Raw genomic sequence first — 20,912 nt, 5'->3', positions numbered from 1 at the left:
TCTGCTGGACTACCACAGCACCACCCTTATCAGCAGGTTTGATTACAAAGTCAGGTTGGATCTGAGAGAATGGAGTGCAATCAGTTCCCAGGAGGATAGGTTGGAATGGGTAAGGGGCACAAAGAAATTGAGGTGACTAAAGTCATGTTGACATTTCTCAATGAACAGGTCGAGTACAAATAAAAGGCCAGAGGGAGGGATCCATGTGGCAAGAGAACATTGGAGGTGAGAAAAGGGGTCTATGAGACAGAGAGAGGACTCTTGTCCAAAGAAATAGGCATGGAGGTGAAGATGATGGAACAAAGAGTTCAATATTATGTCGTGCCTGAAATTTACACAGAGGGATAAAACTGAGACCGTTGCAAGGTCTACTGATGGAAGTTTTGCCTGAAACGTCGATTTTTCCTGCTTCTCAGATGCTGCCTGACCTGCTTTGCTTTTCCAGCGCCACTCTAATCTTGACTCTAATCTCCAGCATCTGCAGTACCCACTTCTGCCCTGAGACATTTGCAAGTTCAGTTCCTGCTTGGGGATCCTGCAGCCTCTGGACTCAATATCAAGTTCAAGACCTTTAGGGCTTGAGCTCTCCCATGTCCTTACCACAAGCCCCACAAACCAGATCTTGTTATCACAGTCTGTTATTACACACAACCCATTGTTAGCCACTAACAGTCCCCATTAATAACCATTCATCCTCACAGCCAGATCATTCTCAAGTCTGTCCAACTGTTCATCTCTCTCTTTGGGTTCTATCCCCACTTATCATTTACTCGTTACCCCTCCCTCCATCTATCTTCTGCTTATAAACTGACATTTTCCTAGCTACAATCAGTTCTGAGCAAGGGTCACTTGAACTGATGAAGGGCTCTGGCCCGAAACATCAATTTTCCTGCTACTCAGATGCTGCCTGACCTGCTGTGCTTTTCTAGCAACACACTCTCAACACTTGAACTGAAACGTTGACTCTGCGTTCTCTTTACAGATGAGCAATTTCTGCTTCTGTTTCCGAGTCCCTTACTGTTCATGTTATATATACATGATATAGATGAGATGGTGGCGAGAATTGAGAAGTACACGAGGATTGGATGGTTGGTTAATTGAGGAAGGAGGTCTAAGGTTACAGGAAGATATAGAAGAATTGATTAGATGGACAGATCAGTGGTAGATGGAATTTAACTAAGAGAAAGTGAGGACTGGTGATGCTGGTGACCAGAGTTGAAAAATATGGTGCTGGAGAAACACAGCAGGCCAGGCAGCATCCAAGGAGCGGGAGAAATGACATTTCGGGCATAAGCCCTTCTTCAGGGATGAGGCTGGTGTGCCAGGCGGGCTGAGATAAAAGGTAGGGGGAGGGGTGCTGGGAATACGATAGGTAGAAGGAGGTGAGGGTGATAGGCCGGAGAGGGGGTGGGGGCAGGGGCGGAGAGGTCAGGAAGAAGATTGCAGGTTAAGAGGAAGGTGCTGAATCCGGGGGTTGGGACTAAGATAAGGTGAGGGGAGGGGAAATGAGGAAGCTGGAAAAATCTACATTCATCCCGTGTGGTTGGAGGGTTCCTAGGAGGAAGATGAGGCGCTCTTCCTCCAGGCGTCGTGTGGTCAGGGTCTGGCGATGGAGGAGGCCAAGGACCTGCATGTCCTCGGCGGAGTGGGAGGGGGAGTTAAAGTGTTCAGGCAAGGGATGGTTGGGTTGGTTCGTGCGGGTGTCCCAGCGGTGTTCCCTGAAACGTTCCTCAAGTAGGATACTTGCCTTTAGCCAGTTATGACACAGATTATAAGAACAGGAAGATTGTTATGGAGCCGTACAAAATTGAGAGTCTACAGCTGGGACACTAAATGCAGTTCTGATTGCAACACTCCAGGAAAGATGTGATTACACTGGAAGAGGTGCAAAGGAGATTTGCCAGGGTGTGGCCTGAGGTAGAGCACTTTAGCAAAGAAGAGAGGCTGGATAAGCTTGTGCTGTTTTCTTTCAAGCAGAAAAGGCTCGATTGCGGTGTAAGATTATATAGGGCATGGACAGGGTGGACAGAAAGCAGCTGTTACCCCTAAGTGGAAAGGTCAAAAACAAGGCCGCATCATTTTAAGGTGACGGCCATGTGTTTTACAGGAGATTTGAGCTAATAATTTTTCACTCAAAGGATGGTGGGAATCTGGAATACAATGCCTGGGAACATTATAGAGGCAGAAAACCTCAAAACGTTTAAAAGGTACATGGACATGCACTTGAAATGTCATAACATTCAAGTCTATGGGTCAAATGCTGAAAAGTGGGATTAGTGTAGATAGGTTAGCACAGACTCATTAGATGGAAAGACCTCTTCTGTGCTGTATGACTATGTCTATGTTCATACACGTGGCAGGAAGATAACCAGCACATCTTTCAATTTCTCAAAAATGCTTCATCATCCAGCCAAATGTATTTTTCAATATTATGATGCCTCAAAGCTTCGAGCTTTGAAAGCTAGATGCATCCCAGAAAAGCCTTGAAGCATATCTATTACAGGACAGCCAGCCAATTATGTTTGGTCCTTATGACAGCTTAGGAAAATTGCTCCAACATTTGAAAGATAAATTCTCTGCTCTACTTTACAGATTATACTGGTTTCATATGTACCTATTTGACAAGAATTTAATTGTATCATATCAAGCACAAATCATTAGAAATGATCAACCAAAACCTTCTCAAGTGCACCTCCCTCATTACAATCCCTACTTGTGAAGATGCAAGGGTATGACGTTAGAGGACAATAAAACCAGGCTCCTTAATGACTATGAGAAAGTGAGTACTGCAGATGCTGGAGATCAGAGCTGAAAATGTGTTGCTGGAAAAGCGCAGCAGGTCAGGCAGCATCCAAGGAAGAGAATCGAAGTTTCGGGCACGAGCCCTTCTTCAGTCCTTAATGACTATTACCAATGCTTTTAGTAGACTTCCATACCCCATTAAGAACAAAGTAATTCCTTCAGACCTACAGATCAACATTGAATTTGAGTTTGAAGATAAGACTAAACTTTAATCTTACTCATTTTGGCCACAGCCAAGCACAATAGGTTCAGTGAGCTATTCCAGAAAATGACCAGCTGCAACAGCTCACAGAGACCACCACTTGGTAGCTGGAATGTGTCTAGCAGGTGCCTGAGCTAGCACATCCTTTCTGCCATTCAGAGATTAATTTTGGATTTGATTGGAATACAATCTACAAAAGCAAACAAGTAGTAAATCCACAAATTCTATGTCAAGACATAGTAGTCCATATAGGTCACATGAACGCAGAATCCATTTTTTGATCCAACATAAAGAAAGCATAAAAAGTCAGTCTCTGAGCAGGCTCTATTTCTCCTACTTTACATAGATATGACATACTTAGGAAATTTTCCACATTATTATACAGATGCCTGTATTGTAGCTGGACTAGAAGAGTTTGACAAGGGGTGCAGCTAATTCTTGATCACTAGTCTTCTGTACTATTACTAGCATTTTGACAAAGACTACAATATTTACAGTATTCAGCACTATCAGCTGTTCTTGATATTACGAAGAATTAACCAAACTGGCTGAAGACTGATACGGAGAAGTTTAGGTGCTTCAAACATGTCTTTTGAATGGATGTGTTAGGCATTGTTGATGAAAGGAATATAATTGCAGCTTCCTTATCCAGTGAATTGTTTAATTGTTCACTACCATTCACAGCTATATGGCAGAACTGCACAGCTTAGATTTTAACTGGTAATTATGAAATTGTTTAACTGTCTGTTGCATGCTGCTTATTGAGTTTAGCATCCAAGTAGTCCTGTGTTGCAGCTTTGACAGGCTGACACCTCAGGATAAGGTGTGCCTGGTACTGCTCCCAGCATGTCCTCCTACATTCTTCTTGAACAAGAGTTGACCTGCTGGCTTGGTGATAAAACACTGGGCAATATGTTGAGGAATGAGGTTTCAGATTATTCTTGATTGCAACTTTCTTGTTGACGATGGCCCACAGCTCCTCGTGGATGTCTAGATTTGAGTTGCTAGATCTGTTTAAAATATATTTAATTTAGATAGATGGGGGTTGATGCAATATAAGATGCAAAGAACAAAGTTTTGGGATAAACTGAAGTTATCTGAGGGTTCACGAAGGATGGTCTGCCAGGAGACCATTGAAATAGTTTATTTAAAGTGAAAAAAGTGGCTTATGAACTGAGGCAAGAATCATTTGAGGAAGTGGATCATAAAATTTGCATCATCAGTACCAGTACATATTTGAAAGTTGACCCTATGTTGGCAATACCAATGCCAGAATAGTATCAATTTCTAGGAATGTTGTTGCTACAAACAGAATTACAAGGGAAATCATGTGCAAGAAGCCCCACTTTCTGGACAATTGAGCAGAGATCGACAGAGTGCTCAATGCACAAAAAGCTTCAAAGATCAAGGACTGTATGGGAAACTGGATTACATTGTAATCTTGCATATCAGTTTAGGCAAACCAATATTCTGTAGAATATTGGATCTTTGACAACATTATTAGAGAAGGAGCAAAACGTCCTTCTCTTGGGAAATAAGGCAAGGCAAGTGACTGGAGTGTTGGTATGGGAGCACTTAGGGACTAGTGACCATAGTTCTATTAGTTTTAAAATAATTGTAGAAAAGGGTAGGCCTTGTGTAAAAGTTAAAATTCTAAATTGGAGTAAGGCAAATTTTGGTGTTATGAGACAGAACTTTCAAAAGTTGATTGGAACAGACTGTTCACAGGTGAAGGGGTGACTGGCAAATAGGAGGCTTTCAAACATGAGATAATGAGAATTCAGAGGCATTATGCCCCAGTTAGAGTAAAGGGTAAGGCTAGCAAGAGAAGGGAACAATGGATGAATAAAGATTTTGAAGGTCTGCTCAAGAATAAGGAGTTGTCATATATTATGTATAGACTATAGGGATCAAGTGAATCTCTTGAAGAGTACAAGGGGTATGGGGACATTAAGAGGGAAAGCAAGAAGGAAAATAGGGATATGAGATAGCTTTGGCAGATAATGTTAAGATTAGATTAGATTACTTACAGTGTGGAAACAGGCCCTTCAGCCCAACAAGTCCACACCGACCCGCCAAAGTGCAACCCACCCGTATCCCTACATTTACCCCTTACCTAACACTACGGGCAATTTAGCATGGCCAATTCACCTGACCCGCACATCTTTGGACTGTGGGAGGAAACTGGAGCACCCGGAGGAAACCCACGCAGACATGGGGAGAATGTGTCTACTCCACACAGTCAGTCGCCTGAGGCGGGAATTGAACCCGGGTCTCTGGCACTGTGAGGCAGCAGTGCTAACCACTGTGCCACCGTGCTGTCCAATAATTGAAATTCTTCCATGTTTAGGTTTTGAATTCACATTTCTGAAGCAAATTTGCACATTCCCTAGGGTATTCCTCTGTTGTTCCAGATTATAGAATCTCTACAGAATAAGGATAATCCAAAGTGATTCTACAAAAACATTAAGAGCAAAAGGGCCACCAGGGAAAAATAAGTCCCCTTAAAGATCAACAAGGAGGTCAATGAGTGGAACCACAGGGGATGGGAGAGATATGAAATGAATATTGTATGTCAGTTTTTACTGTGGAGAAAGAAATGTGGGCTAGGGAACTTGGGGAAATAAATACTGACACCTTGAAAACAGTCATGATGTGGAGATGCTGGTAATGGACTGGGGTGGACAAAGTCAGAAGTCACATGACAGATTATAGTCCAACAGCTTTATTTGAAATTACATGCTTTCAGAGTGCTGCTCCTTCATCAGGTGACATGTCACTTCACCTGACGAAGGAAAGCTTGTGATTTCAACTAAACCTGTTGGAGTATGACCTGTGTCATGTGACTTCAGACTGAAAACAGTCCACATTACAAACAGGAAGTGCTGGAGGTCTTAAAAGACAAAAGGTGGATAATTCTCCAGGACCTGATCAAGTGTCTCCCAGGATGTCGTGGGACGTTAGGGAAGAAATTGTGGGGCCCCAACTCAGATATTTGTAACTTCTATAGAATAGGTGAGGTGCTGGAGGATCATTGGGTGGCTAATTTATTTAAGAAAGGCTGTAAGGGGAAGCCAGGGAACTACAGACCTGTGAATTTGACATTAGTGGTGGATAAGTTGTTGGAGGGGCTTCTGAGAGATAGGAATTACATGCATTTGGAGATGCAAAGACTGATTAGGGATTGTCAGCATGACTTCGTGCATGGGAAATCAAGTCTCTCAAACTTGGCTAACTTCTTATTTTGCAGATGTAACCAAAAAGATTGATGAGGACAGAGCAGTAGATATTGTCTACATGGACTTCAGTAAAGTCTTTGACAAGGTTCCACATAATAGATTAATTAGTAAAGTTAGATCACATGGGATTCAGAGAGAGCTTGCCAATTGGATACAAAATTGGCTTGACAGGAGGAGACAGAGGATGGTGGTGGAAGGTTGTTTTTCAAACTGGAGGCCTGTGACCAACAGTGTTGTGTAAGTATCAGCGCTGGGTCCACTTTTGTTTGTCATTTATATAAATTTAGGTGAGAATTTATGAGGCACGGTTAGTAATTTTGTAGATGACACCAAAATTGGTTATCTAAGATTACAAAGAAATCTTGATCAATTCTGCCAATGGGGTGCAGAGTGGTAGATGGCATCTAATTTGGATAAATGTGAGTTATTGCATTTTGGTGAAATGAAAAAGGCAGGACTTGTACAGTTAATGGCAGAGCCCTAGGTAGTGTTGTCGAACAGAGAGATCTAGAGGTTCAGGCATCATAAATAGACAGGGTGGTTAAGGCTGCATTCAACATGCTTGTCATGATTTCTCAGACCACTGAGTATAGGAGTTGGGATGTCACATTGAGGTTGTACAGGACAATGTGAGGCCTCTTTTAGAGTACTGTGCACAGTTCTCGTCATCCTACTACAGAAAGGATATTACTAAATTGGAAAAAAAGAGTGGAGAAAAGATTTACCAGGATATTGCTGGGTCTGGAGGGTTTGAGTTATATGGATAAGCTAGGAACTTTTCTTTCATTGGTGCACAGGATGTTGAGGATGACCTTATAGTGGTTTTTAAAATCATAAGGGGCATAGATAAGGTGAATAGCAAAGGTCTTACCCTGGAATGGGAGAGAGTTCAAAACTAAGGGGCACATTTTTAAGGTGAGAGGAAAAAGATTTAAAATGAACCCAAGGGGCAATGTTTTCACACAGTAGTTAGTTAGTTAGTAAGTATGTGGAATGAACAGCGGAGGAAGTGGTAGATGTAGGTAGAGTTACCATATTTCAAAAACATTTAGATAGGTATATGAATAAGTGAAGTTTGGAGGAATGTGGACCAAATGCAGACAAATGGGCCTAGTATAGTTTGGAAAACTTGGTTGGCCTCGATAATTTGGACTGAAAGGTCTATTACCAAGCGGTCTGACTCCATCTCAAACTTTTATTGTAGAAAAATTGAACCGGTGATAGCTTCATCTTTGTTAATTAGGCCTATTTGTTTTTTTTTCCCAAATAAGGAACTGTAAATGCTTCATAGGACATGTCTTTCTTCCGATGGCTCATATAGGAATAGGTTCCTTGCATTAATTGGTTGACTGAAACTAACTAACTGGCTTAACAATGCACTCTAACTCCAGAACAAGAAAATAAAATGTGGGAGATTAGAAATGTAGTTTCTGCAGGTGGGGGAGGGGGGTGTTGTGGAGGGAGGAGAAGGGGATCATCATACAAACGGTCGCGGAATTCTTGTAGCATGTAGCATACTTAAGGCTAAGACTTTAATGAATATAGAGCGTCTTTTAAAGAAAATAGTTTTAAGATAGGAAATAACTATGAAGGGTTGTAGCTGATCACAAAAAGCAGCAGCAGGGGCATTTCACAATAAAGCTTATAGTATGATAAAAGAAACTGGATAAAAGAACAAGCTGCAACAAACAAGGAACAAAGAATGCAGACATACTAGGACAGCAGGATGGCCAGATAAGAAAATAACTAGAAAAAAAACAAGTGAGGTAATCGGCTTATGATAGGATGGGAAAAGGGAGGAGTGATTCCGCAACTTACAAACTGAATAAGAATGCTTACATGCTCTGTTTTCGCGGGCATTTCTGCTTGATTGCAGAAGCATCTGGTACTTGCAAGGCCATAATAAATTGTTCTTGTTTCTAAGGCTTTGTCTCAGGCTGATTTGTGAGTGAGTTCTGTTTCTCACAATTGGGGGCCTCGTTCCAGGATCCAAAACTCCGACCGCTCGACACTCTTGGGACGACGGGGTGCACCTCGCCGATTTCGGTGATCTCCGACTCCCTTGCTTGTCGTTCGCGGTTTGGGAGAGTACGATCCGGACTGGGAGACCCTGGAAACAAGGCGGGCAGACGCAGTGGGTTCGGTTGGGCAATTCTCGTGCACAAGACCAGGGTAGGGAAAGGTCTTAAAGTATATATCCGGGCGACTGGGGGTAGCAGTATTTGCTGCAGGAATTGCCGTGGGCGGGGCACACAGGTAACTCTGTGCTCAGACCAAGGTAAGAAAAGAGACCTTTAAGTATTGCCTTGGTGGTTGGGATGCACGAAAGTACAGGGAATTGGCGATATATAAAATAAAGCATATGTCAATGGAAAACAGCATGTGTCAGAAGGGCTAGTAGCTGAAGAGCTACTGATGGTGCACTTCGTAACTAATCTATGGCCAGACGTCAAGAATATTCAAAAGCTAAAGGAGACGTTACGGGATGCTCAAAGTGTGAGAGAGAGCGCGCGAGAGAGAGAGAGAGTGCGAGAGAACGCGCGAGAGAGAGAACGCGCGAGAGAGAGAGAGAACGCGCGAGAGAGAGAGAGAACGCGCGAGAGAGAGAAAACGTGCAAGAGAGAGAAAACGTGCAAGAGAGAGAACGCGCGCAAGAGAGAGAGAGAACGCGCAAGAGAGAGAGAGAACGCACGAGAGAGAGAGAGAAAACGCAAGAGAGAGAGAGAGCGCGAGAGAGAGAGAGAGAGATTAGAGAGAGAGAGAGTTTAACCTTTTGAGATTCGGCTTGAATGCACATTTGTTTGTTGGTGATTGAATGTTTGTGCTTTGTTCCCTGGTTAACATGATTTCTTTTAAGGTTAAGGATTTTACAGATTATGAAATAAAATGTTAACTCCTGTTCTTTTTACAGGTCATGACTGCCTTACTATCAGTTTCTAACTAATCTCTTTATTCTTGCATAAAAGTGATTTATGGAGAACACTTGAAGTCTCAAAAAGCATATAATTGGTCAGATTAATTGGACGAGTAAGGTGTCTAGTCAGGACCCTGAAGGGGGTGTAGAAGAAGGTGACACTGGACCTTGTTAAGATTAATTAAATTAGCAACAATGGGAGGCACGGGGAGTTGCCTGTGTAACGATCGATCTGTAAGTAACGTTAAAGGGGATATATCCCGCCTGACAGTCTTTGGGGAGAATGTTGGGTAATTGGGAACACCACTCCCGGATGTGGGAGAAAGATAAGGCTACAATGATAAACTATTGTTGTTTCGTTTCGACTAGAGAAAGTATTAAGGCGCCTGGTATTTTTTGGCCCAAATATGGGTCCGATCAGGATTGGCTGTGTCACGATTTTAATATATATGTCAATCGAAAAGAACCATACAGTCAAGAAGAGTCCGATTATGTGGCTTGTTGGATAGGGAGCGCGGGAGTAAAATAATGTCCCATGAATATCGAGGAATCAAGGAAAGAACAGAAAAGGAATGAACAACGGAAGCCACAGTGAGATTCCTTAATGTGTTTGCCGCCCCCATATACTACTCCCCGGAACGAGCCTACAGCTCCCGAAGTAGAACCGAGTGCAGACACAGCAAGGGGAACGGACTCTGAACAAAAGATGCAGAACCTAGGGGGCTCACCACACGTAAAGGAGGGGCAGAGATAATGGAAATGTAAAATTATGTCCCTTACGAGAGGTTCCAACTGGGGAAGGTAGAATCGGATATGTAAACGCTCCCTTAACTAGCAGTGAAGTTAGGGTCTTTAAAAAGGAAATGAAAAGTTTAAAACAGGATCCGGTTGGACTAGCCGAACAATTAGATAAATTCCTAGGGCCTAATTTATATACCTGGGGAGAACGGATGGCAATTTTAGGAACGTTATTTTCAGGGGAAGAACGAGGTATGATTAGGAGAGCGGCTTTACAGGAATGGGAAAAGAAGCACCCAGTTGGGGAAGAAGGGGCCCCAGCAAAACAGAAATTCCTAAATGTTGACCCTCATTGGAAAAATAATGACAGAAGACGTGGAGTCAATTTGGGATCCACGAGAAATGGTAATATTAGGAATTAAAGAGGCGCCACCTAGATCATAAAATGTTGTTAAGGCCTTTGAAGTACAACAAGAGAAAGATGAAACCCTTCCGTATTTCTTAAAAGGCTCAAGGAGGCCACAAGGAAGTATTCGGGAATGGATCCCGAAAATCCGATAGCACAGGGACTCTTAAAGGTCCAATTTGTAACTAAATCATGGCAAGACATACAAAAAAAGTTACAGAAATTAGATGGATGGAGTGAAAGACAGATGGAAGAACTGTTATGTGAGGCACAGAAAGCGTATGTGAAAAGGGAAGACGAGAAGCAGAAACAGAAAGCCAAAATGATGGTGGCGGCAGTACAAGAAATAACAAAAAGGAGAATGAGATCAAGGAATAACAGGAAGGGTAGGGGAGGACATGAAAGACAAGGGTCAGATACCTGGGAAAGGAGGCAACAGGCAGAGTGTTACCATTGCGGGAAAGTGGGGCATTTTAAACGGGAATGCTTGGAATTAGCATGAGAAAGGGATGCTGTTTCCCTAATGACCTTAGATGAAGATTAGGGGAGTCAGGGGTTCCTTCCTCCTGAGACCCACCGGGAACACTTGATAAATTTAAAGGTGGGACCTGAAGGGTAGGAGGCAGTATTTTTGGTGGACAAGGGAGCGGCACGGTCATCCCTAAGTTTTAGGTAAAAACAATGACTGCAGATGCCGGAAACCAGATTTTGGATTAGTGGTGCTGGAAGAGCACAGCAGATTGGACCTACCGGTGTTAAATTGACTAAGGAGTATCTTAAGGTTTTTGAGCCAATCCTAATTAGAGGAAATGATGAGGAAGTGACAGGACAATTACCAACTGTAGAGTTCAATGATAAGTTTTTAAAGAACTATATTGTGGCGCTCGGCTCTTCTTTGTCTGTCCTTAGGAAGAAGGGTCTGTTGACCCAGACACCTCCACTTGAGTTCGCTGTACATTGAATACAACTGGGTGATTGGGTCCTGATAAAGACCTGGAAAGATACCAAACTGCACCCAAGCTGGGAGGGACCGTTCCTAACCCTCCTGATTACTGAAACAGCTGTCCGAACTGCTGAAAAAGGGTGGAGTCATCACATTAGTGTTAAGGACCCGGTGGACACTCCTTCCCCTCTGGCAGAGTGGCAAGCACATCCTACAGACAACCCTCAAAGTCAAGCTGAGCAAAGAGAATGGACTGAGATAACAGACTATTAAGTATTGGTTAAAAAAAACTGTATCCCAAAACAATTGTAAGTGTTGCATGGACTCACTCCTCTCTGGCAAACGGGGTTAGGGAACAGATAGGGTTCTGAGCTGAAATGAGTGGTCAGCTTTATATTGTCACGATAATATTGGCACTAGCTGCCAAGGGGGGTGGGAAAAATCATTTTACCGCTTTATGTCAAAATTATGCTAAACTAGAGGGGCATACTGACTGTTGGGTATGTGCGGAGATCCCACACTATGGGGGAATCCGGAATTCCTCTCACGGTAATACCACTTACCAAAGAGAAGTGTACGATGTACAACAATTTGACTCCGGCTCAAATGATACAACTTGGAGATGTGACAGAGGTAATTATAACTTTGCGGGGTGGTTCCCTCGACCAGCCCCGAAAACTCTGGGTGCTATCGATGGCCTTAGAGTTTCCCCACCAAAAGGAGCAGTAAATACCACTTGTAATCAGAATGACACCGCACTCTTCCGATTAGGAAATTCATCTTGTGTCTACACCAGCCAAGCTACTCTCACAACCATTCCCCAAGTATTGAATGGGACATTTTGGGTGTGTGGCTTAAAGGCCTACCCATTTTTCCCTGGCAAGACGTAGGTTTGGAGTGGCGGATGTAATGGGAATGGGTGCTGGGACCATCCAGTTCAGACACAACCTCAAAACCAGAAAGGTTGGCGTGGCTGCTGCTACCTTGCCTATATAATTCCCCACTTGAGGCTGTTAAAGAAAGCCCCAAAAATACCTCAGAATAAACAGGGAGGAAGGCGAGTAACTCAGAAAGTAACGGAAGGAGATCGCCTCCTCTGGACTTTGATACCTATGTATGGGACCACTCGAGCAGGAGTAGAAATACAAAGGTTGGCGGCTTCCCTGGAAGAGTTGGTCAACAATACTGCTGATGTGTTGGCCGAAACCCAATCCCAAGTAGCAGCCATAACGACCGAAATGATTGCCACTAGGCTAACGACCCTTCAGAACAGGATGGCTCTGGATTATAGTCTAGCAGAGAAGGGTGGTACCTGTGCACTAATTGGAGAGGAATGTTGTACATACATACCTGAGGTCTCCTCTAACATTACTAATATCTCCAAACATGTGAGAGACAAAATTGCCAGATAAGGGAGGCCGGTAATCGGTACTGGAACAAAAAAGAATGGGAATGGGGGAAATAGGGATTGACTGGTTGTGGAAGGTGGTTAGTCAATCTAGCTATCTATGGATTATTGATATTAGTCGGTCTGGTAGTAGGGTTCAACGTCCTAAAATGGATAATGAGCCGACTGATGACATCCCTTGGGGAAGGAACCCAAATAAATCATCAGATGCTTTTACAATCAGCAGGTGATATGCAACAAAGAGAAAGTCAAAGAATGCTTCTAGAGTTCGAGGAGCGAACAACACAAATGTAAAATGTAAGATTGTGAACCTCATCGCCAAAAGGTGTAAGAGGGCAGGACATAAGAAAATGAATTAAAGGAGACTTAAGTGCAGAAACAACAGTTAGAGAAAAAGAAAAAGGGGGAATTATGGGAGATTAGAAATGTAGTTTCTGCAGGTGGGGGAGGTGGTGTTGTGGAGGGAGGGGAAGGGGAACATTATACAAATGGTCGTGGAATTCTTGTAGCATGTAGCATACTTAAGGCTAAGACTTTAATGAATATAGAGGGTCTTTTAAAGAAATTGTTTTAAGATAGGAAATAACTATGAAGGGTTGTAGCTGACCACAAAAAGAAGCAGCAGGGGCATTTCACAATAAAGCTTAGTGTATGATAAGAGAAACTGGATAAAAGAACAAGCTGCAACAAACAAGGAACAAAGAATGCAGACATACAAGGACAGCAGGATGGCCGGATAAGAAAATAACTAGAAAAAAAACAAGTGAGGTAATCGGCTTATGATAGGATGGGAAAAGGGAGGCGTGACTCCGCAACATACAAACTGAATAAGAATGCTTACATGCTCTGTTTTCGCGGGCATTTCTGCTTGATTGCAGATGTGTCCGGTACTTGCAAGGCAGTAATAAATTGTTCTTGTTTCTAAGGCTTTGTCTCAGGCTGATTTGTGAGCAAGTTCTGTTTCTCACATAAAACACATACAATTATGCAGCAATGGCACAGTAAAACATCCAAGACCTTCAAAGGACCGTAACAAAGCCAAGTAGGAGACTAAGCCACAGAAGGAGATCTTCAACAAATACCAAAAAGCCTGGTCGAGAGAGATAGATTTTATGAAGTACTTTAAAATGAGAAGAAAGCAGTGGGGAAATTTGGGAGGAAATTCAAAGACTGCACCACGATTTTAGAATATGGATGGTCAAGAGGCCGGAACTAGAGAAATGCAAAATCGTAGATGAGATTTGTCGGGCTGGAGAAGGTCACCAAGAATGACATATCTGTTTTTCACAACCTTTATCCTTATGGGATTCTTGATGATTTGAGTTTTTAAACAGAGGCAGATCAATGTGGCTCTGTCCTGTGAAGGTAATTTTTTTGGAAGATGGTTTTTGGAACAGCAACCCAATGCATCAACTTCAACAAACCATATTACTGCAGTGAAGTGCTCAGAAGGACTCCAGTAATGTTATGATGGAATGCTTGTATTGTTAAGTTTCCAACAGACCAATAATCTATTAGTTTTGTTTTGACTTCTGAATAGAAGGCTCAAGTTTTTCAATTCAATAGAATCAAGAGATCAGTTTTGAAGGCAAAACAGTTTTTCCTAGCAGGAGTACAAGATCTTAGTTCAGGTGACCAGACACGCTAGCCAAAGTTGTATATTCGATGCAGTTCCCAAGCCTGGAGAGTTTGGATATTGATCACATTGTTGGACATGAAAAGGTGTGGGATATCAGATTGCACAATGTTCATGCCAGTTGATCAGAAAAGACTTGTCTCTGCCATCCAAGTAAAGAAACTGAAAAGAGCCAGTTGAATAAAAGCTTAAAGAATTCAGATAGGAGTGATATGATTCTTTGTTAGGCTGTTTGTATAAAGATTTTTCTGTCATAGGTCTTTTTTCCCTTTTCGTAAGGATTACGTTCTGTTGTTTACGAACAACTGTGGCCTCAAGTGAGTATGTTTTAGTGACTAACCACCACAATAACCAATTGTAAAAATGAAATATATGATCAGTCAAGCTATGTTTCATTCAGGGATATGACATGTCCAATATTACCATCATTGGATCATCACATTAAGTAAGATTGCAATTCTTGTGTCACATATTCACTCGCAACCAAGTTACATTGGCCAAGAATGCCAACAAGTTTTGGGGAGATGCAGTCTATAACTAATATTGTAGCCAGATTTAAATCACTTCCTAAAGCTATAAGGATGGTTTGTTTAGCAATTTTGTTGAAATTTTGAATAGCAGTCACGCATAGGAAAATATTGGTTTTTTTTTGCAGAAGCCTACCTTTGTATCGGATCATCAGTTGATCAACAGTCAGATGCTGGTCTGGGATGCTGTCCTTGATTGACGATTGATCTTGTAGATGTAAAGATCTTAGCTGTTCCTCAAATGTGTCCAACAACTTCTTGTTATTTTCACCTTTAGCTCCCCAAAGCTCAGCATACTGGTTTAGCTTCCCTGTTCGTGCATAGGGGCTTTTATCTTCCAAAACATATCTGGAATAACAATGTGGATGTTTACATCAGAGGATTGGTCATAACAGATATTTTGATCTCTTCCCAGAAAATGAAATCAATGCCAACCCACCCCACCAAAATACATTTCTACTTGTCCAATTCCAAAGGTTTAATATTTCATTATCAAAATACTGTGCAAAATGGGGGTTTGGAAATTTTTTTTTTGTTGTGAAGGTATTTGAAGCTTATTAAACTGCAAAACAGTCCAAAGTCCATTTACTGTTTACACTACACTGGAAAGGTTTCTGTTACAATACAGTCTGCTTGATATTTCTGTATTAATCCACAATGAAATCAGAACTGAGAGAGCAGAGCTTGTGATTACTTCTCAAAACTGGGATGAAGAAATCATCATGGGCAGACAAACAGTTGGGCTAACATGCAATGTTAGTGGGCAGTATTTGTCAGACATAATGAAAGATCGTCCCCTATTTTCAACAAAATCAACGCCCTTAATTTCAGAGTTTGAAGACAGTATACTGCCAACCTGAGCCGTATGTACGTGCCTCTTACTGCCTGAACCAGTTGATATCTGAACTCTAAAGGTGCTGTATGTACAATAATATGACCAGAATGTCAGTCACATGTCTAGCTGGCAAGATACCAGATTGTAATGTGCTTACAATAAACTACTGAAAAAAAATGTTTTCCACCCAGTGTATATAAAAACACACAAAACTAGCTTGGCAATGATCAGGATCATTTACTCTTTCAAAGACCTTAGTAGATTTCTCAAAATGTATTAAGACCATAGTTTTATTTTGTTGCCTAAATTATAGCATCTTTTTGGTGTGAAGGTTCCTTTCATTTCTGTGCAATTTGACTGAAATGTAGGAAGCTCTACAATGTATATTTAAAATTATACCTCAAAATGCTTTTCATTGGCTTTAAAATGTTTTGGGATGTTTTGAAAAGTGGCATATAAATTACAGTATTGTTTTTCCCAAAATACTTTATGATTTTGAAGAAAATAAATTCTGTAGCTAAGGTGAGAATGAATGAAGGGAGGGGATAAAGAAAATAAAGAAAACTTTATTCAACATATATCGCATCTTTCAGTCTCAGAATATTCCAAAATGAAATGGCCAATTAAGCACATCTTTGAGTACAGACACAAATCTAATGTACAAACAGCAGTGAGGTTTCCATCACCCTTCCTGTTTTCAACTGGTTGACGTGGATGAAATTATGACTCAGACCTCATGGTTAATGCAATATGTAATTTAGTGTGAAATACTTTAAGGTGGCCTTAAAAGAAGCTAATGGCTGACATGATGTGGGCTAAAATGATACAGTAAAGAGAAACAGATTTGAGCATCCAAGCAACTGACATTTATTAGATCTTGGACTCAACTCCTCCTGTGTGCACTTTTCAAATGGCACAGTCAGTAATGCTTTCAACAATAAAATACTTCACAGATAACGAGGAAAATCAGATCTGAATCTTGATGCTTCATTACAGTTACCCCATATCTTTCAAACTGTTCTGCATAGCAATGAATGACTCATTTTGAAGCTCAATTTTATTTCTGGAAAGAAAATTTTCAAAGAATGCAAGGACAAGACAGAAGGAATAATAGAAACAACAGATAGACAAAATGTCATGTTACTCGATTGCCACCTTCAATTCACTCCATTTTGGTAGCAAAAACAGGAAGACAGATTATTTCAATGGTGATGACTAGAAAAGGGCAAGATGCAACGAGATCTGGGTGTCCTTGTATACCAGTTGCTGAAACTAAGCATGCAGACCTGGAGGGAGTGAAGGCACGCGAGTGGTACGTTGATGTGCCTCACAAAGGGATTGGAGTACAGGAGCACTGATGTCTTGCTGCAACTGTACTGGATCTTGATCAGATCATTAGCAGAATATTGTAAGCAATTTTTGTGTCTTGATCTGAGGGAGAATGTTCTGGCTATTGAGGGAGTGCAACAAATGTTTACCAAGTTGGTCCCTGATTTGGTAGGACTGACATATGAAGAGAGACAAGACTGATAAGGGCTATATGCCTTGGAGTTTCGAAGAATGAGTTGGGAGAATCTTCCAATTTGAGGTCACAATCAAATAAGCCATGATCTTTCTTCATGACAAAGCAGGCTGTAGGGGCTGTATGGCATATTACTGCTCCTAATTTGTACGTATGTGCATATTAGAATAACTCAACCAATCACATAGAAATATAAATATTGTGGCTGGAAGAGCTGATCAGATGTTAGGAAATCTGCAGCAAGTGAATGACCATCTGTTCCCCCTGTGCCTTTCCACAATCTATGAAACTCAACGTGATCGAAGATTCCTGGTCTGGATGAGTGCAGTCCCAACAACACTCAAGAAACTGAGCATCATCCAAGACAAGGTAGCCCACTTGACTGGAAGCCTATTCACCATCTTCAACATTCACACTCTTTGCCATTAACATATAGTGGCAATAGTCTGTACAATTTACAAGTTGCAGTACAGTACCTCACCAAGGCTTCTCTATCAGCACCCTCCAAACCCATGACCTCTACCACCACGATAAACAAGAGCAGATCATAGAACCCCTACAGTGTGGAAGCAGGCCATTTGGCCCATGGAGTCCACACTGACCCTCCAAAGAACATAGAACCTTACTCTTTTCACTGTAACACTGCATTTCCCATGGTTAATTCATCTAGTCTGCACATCCTTGGACACTATGGGCAATTTAGCATGGCCAATCCACCTAACTTGTACATCTTTGGACTACGGGAATAAACCAGAGAAAATCGGGAGGAAACCCACGCAGGCACGGGGAGAATGTGCAAACTCCACACAGAAAGTTCCAGAGGGTGGAATCGAATGCTGAGTCCCTAGTGCTCTCAGCCAACATGCGCAGATACTTAGCAATACCACTGCCTGCAAGTTCCACTTTGAGTCACTGAGATGTACAGCACAGAAAACAGACTCTTCAGTCCAACTCGTTCATGGTGACCTAATATCCTAAATTAATCCAGTAGCATTTGCCATCATTTGGCCCATATCTCTCCAAATTCTTCTTGTTCTTGTATCCATCCAGATGTCTTTTAAATGTTGTAATTGTTCAAGCCCCTACTATTTCCTCTGACAGCTCATTCCACACATGCACTAACTTCTATGTTGGAAAGTTGCCCCATAAGTCCCTTTTAAATCTTTCCCCTCTCACCTTTAACCTATGCCCTCTGATTTTGGACTCCCCTACCTTGGGAAAAAGACCTTGGCTAGTCACCCTATCCATGCCCCTCATCGTTTTACACACCACTATAAGGTCACCCCTCAACTTTTGACTCTCCAGGGAAAATAGCCCCAGCCTATTGTTAGGATATTATAGAAGCCCATGAAAGGACAGAGATGTAGTTACTTCTTAGGACATTGGGGGCGCTGTGAACCTATAGTTTAAAATGATGACCAAAGTAATTTTTAATTCTGGGATTATTGCCATAACAAATAACAAAGCTGATGTTCAAATGAGAGAACATCTAAACTAAGCGATTAGATTAAGGTAAACTATGTGATAATAAGACTAGGAAAATGTTTCGAACATATAGTAATTCTTTGTGTCTATGATACAGAATGTCTCAAATATATGTAAAGCCTTTGTAAAAATGTTTCCAGAATACATAGAACCTTTGTTTGCAAATTATACCATTTTGAAGAAGGCTTTTGTTTGTGAAAGATCACGTTGCATGAATTGAGATTAGAAAATAGTATAACTAACAGAGCTTATCGATAGATTTTCAGAACTTGTACATTTTCTCCAGCGAACCACTCGATCTTTCGTGCTTCGCTATAACAGCTAAGTTTCTGCAGCTAAATAAACGTACCTGCTTTATATCAAATAATTGGGTAAGTGTGGTCACTCCTTAAAAGAACACGCTTGGACGAATTCCGTCCTAACATATGGTGACCCTGTAAGTGGAGGAGGAGACCACAGGTTGGCAGATTGGGAGGCAGACAAACTTTTCTGCCGAAACTTTAAGGTGAGGAAGCGCCTGTTACATCAAAAGCTTCCAGTAGTTAACTTTTGAGTTAGACATTTGTCTGTCTTTTTAATCCTCACCAACTTGAAATTGAATTGATTTGGACACAAAGGTACAGAATCTTAGCTGGTAAGTCATTTTAAATCTTCTAATGTTAATTTCTCTCCGATGTTAAAATTCTTCTAGGTGAGGGGAACCGCGGACCCCGTCGTGCACACTAAAAATTCCTAGAAGTGAGGAGTCTCCGCCGTTAAAATTCTTCTAAGTGAGGAGTTTGGTTAACTCCGACGCGCTAGTGTACACTGAACATTCTTAGAAGTGAGGAGTCTCCGCCGTTAAAATTCTTCTAGGTGAGGGGATTAGCTATCTCCGCCGTGCAAATGTGAAAGTCCTAGAAGTGAGGAGGGAAAGTGTCGTAGAATTTGTCTCCGCCAGTTTAAACTTCTTCCAAGTGTGGGGTTTGGCTAACCTTGACGCGCTAGTGTACACTAAAAATTCTTGGGAGTGAGGAGACTTGCAGTAGGAATTAGTCTGAACCGTTTCCTTGTAGGGATTTTTTCCGCTCAGAAGTCTACCTTAGACTGGTTATTAAGAGCAGAGGTCTGCCACATGAAGGTCAGGTTCTTAAAGATGTACTGTTTTGAAAGCGGATCCCAATAGGGAAAAGAGTCAGATGATTGAAGTGATATCTGAATTTGTATGTTTATGTAAGTATGTGATAAAGGGGCCGGCCAGAATAGGAAGAACGAACGGAAGCTGCTAATATAAATGACTATGTGTATGTATGAGTAAAAAATCTATTCGTTGTAAGAGAGAGAGAGTCTCTGGGTGTGTAAAATCTGTGTGTTTAAGTATTTTTAAGTTTGTAAAAATCTGTGAGAGTAAGAGAGTTTCTGTGTTTGTGAAGATCTAAGTCTGTATAAGAATCTCTGTGTGTGAAAATCTGATTGCAAGAAAGAGAGTGTCTCTATGTGTGTGAAAATTTGAGTGTGTGAGAGAATCTTTTTGTGTGAAAATCTGTGTGAGAAAGAATCTCTGTTTGTGTGAAAATTTGTATGGGTCTGTGGAATTAAGAAACTGTGTGTCATATCTCAAAAAGAGAGAGAATTTTACTGCTGCAAACTTTATCAGTGTGTCTGTCTGTGAGCAGAAGGCTTCTCAGCTAACAAGCAGTTTAACACTTTGTGCTCTGGCTTGAATTCATCTGTTTGTTAATGGTTTTATGTTTGAAACTTGTTGTTTGTCATTTGATTCAGTGTGCTATTTTTTTTTGAATTTTATGAATGCTTAACGTGATTTTCTTTCAGGATAGAATTTTAATAGATATTGAGAAAGGAGAAAAGATTAGTTGGTAACTGATAAGGTTAAACCCCATTTTTTGAGAGAAAATTTTATGTTTAAATGAAAGTAGTATAAGGTGGACAGCAGAAAAATTTATTTTTGACAACAGCTTACAGTGAAAAAAAGGAGGAAGTGTCAAAGAAAGATAGAAACAGAAACAAAGGGGGGGCAAGCTTAGAGTCAGATAAGAGAAAGTAAGATGGAGGATTTAAATTTTGGACCACCGAAATTGCGCCACCTCAGGACAGAATGTCCTGGAGTTCCCTGGTGGCGACTCAGTCTAGGTGGGAATACGACCCTAGCGGGTCGACTGCTATTGAACTGTGTAGCTCTACAGAAAGAAACTTTAGACCTAGTCTTAGGACAGGCGTTAAATCAAAAAGAACTTATTCTGAAAAAGATTAAGGAG

At 41.4% G+C, this 20,912-nt stretch overlaps 1 protein-coding gene across 2 annotated transcripts in view; it reads right to left on the bottom strand.

The window, feature by feature from the left end:
• The window catches only part of dhx57 (DEAH (Asp-Glu-Ala-Asp/His) box polypeptide 57), a 124,702-nt gene that overhangs the window by 43,542 nt on the left and 60,248 nt on the right, over positions 1 to 20,912 (bottom strand). For both annotated transcript variants that reach the window (XM_060831702.1, XM_060831701.1), the window contains exon 12: positions 14,952 to 15,163. In XM_060831702.1, coding sequence (XP_060687685.1) covers positions 14,952 to 15,163 — 212 coding nt within the window. The remainder of the gene's footprint in view (positions 1 to 14,951; positions 15,164 to 20,912) is intronic.

The sequence above is a fragment of the Hemiscyllium ocellatum genome, chromosome 10 (genome assembly GCF_020745735.1).
Source record: "Hemiscyllium ocellatum isolate sHemOce1 chromosome 10, sHemOce1.pat.X.cur, whole genome shotgun sequence".
Classification (NCBI taxonomy): Eukaryota; Metazoa; Chordata; class Chondrichthyes; order Orectolobiformes; family Hemiscylliidae; genus Hemiscyllium; species Hemiscyllium ocellatum.
The sequence above is the reverse complement of the archived record's forward strand: the minus strand, read 5'-3'. Positions and strand labels throughout refer to the sequence as shown.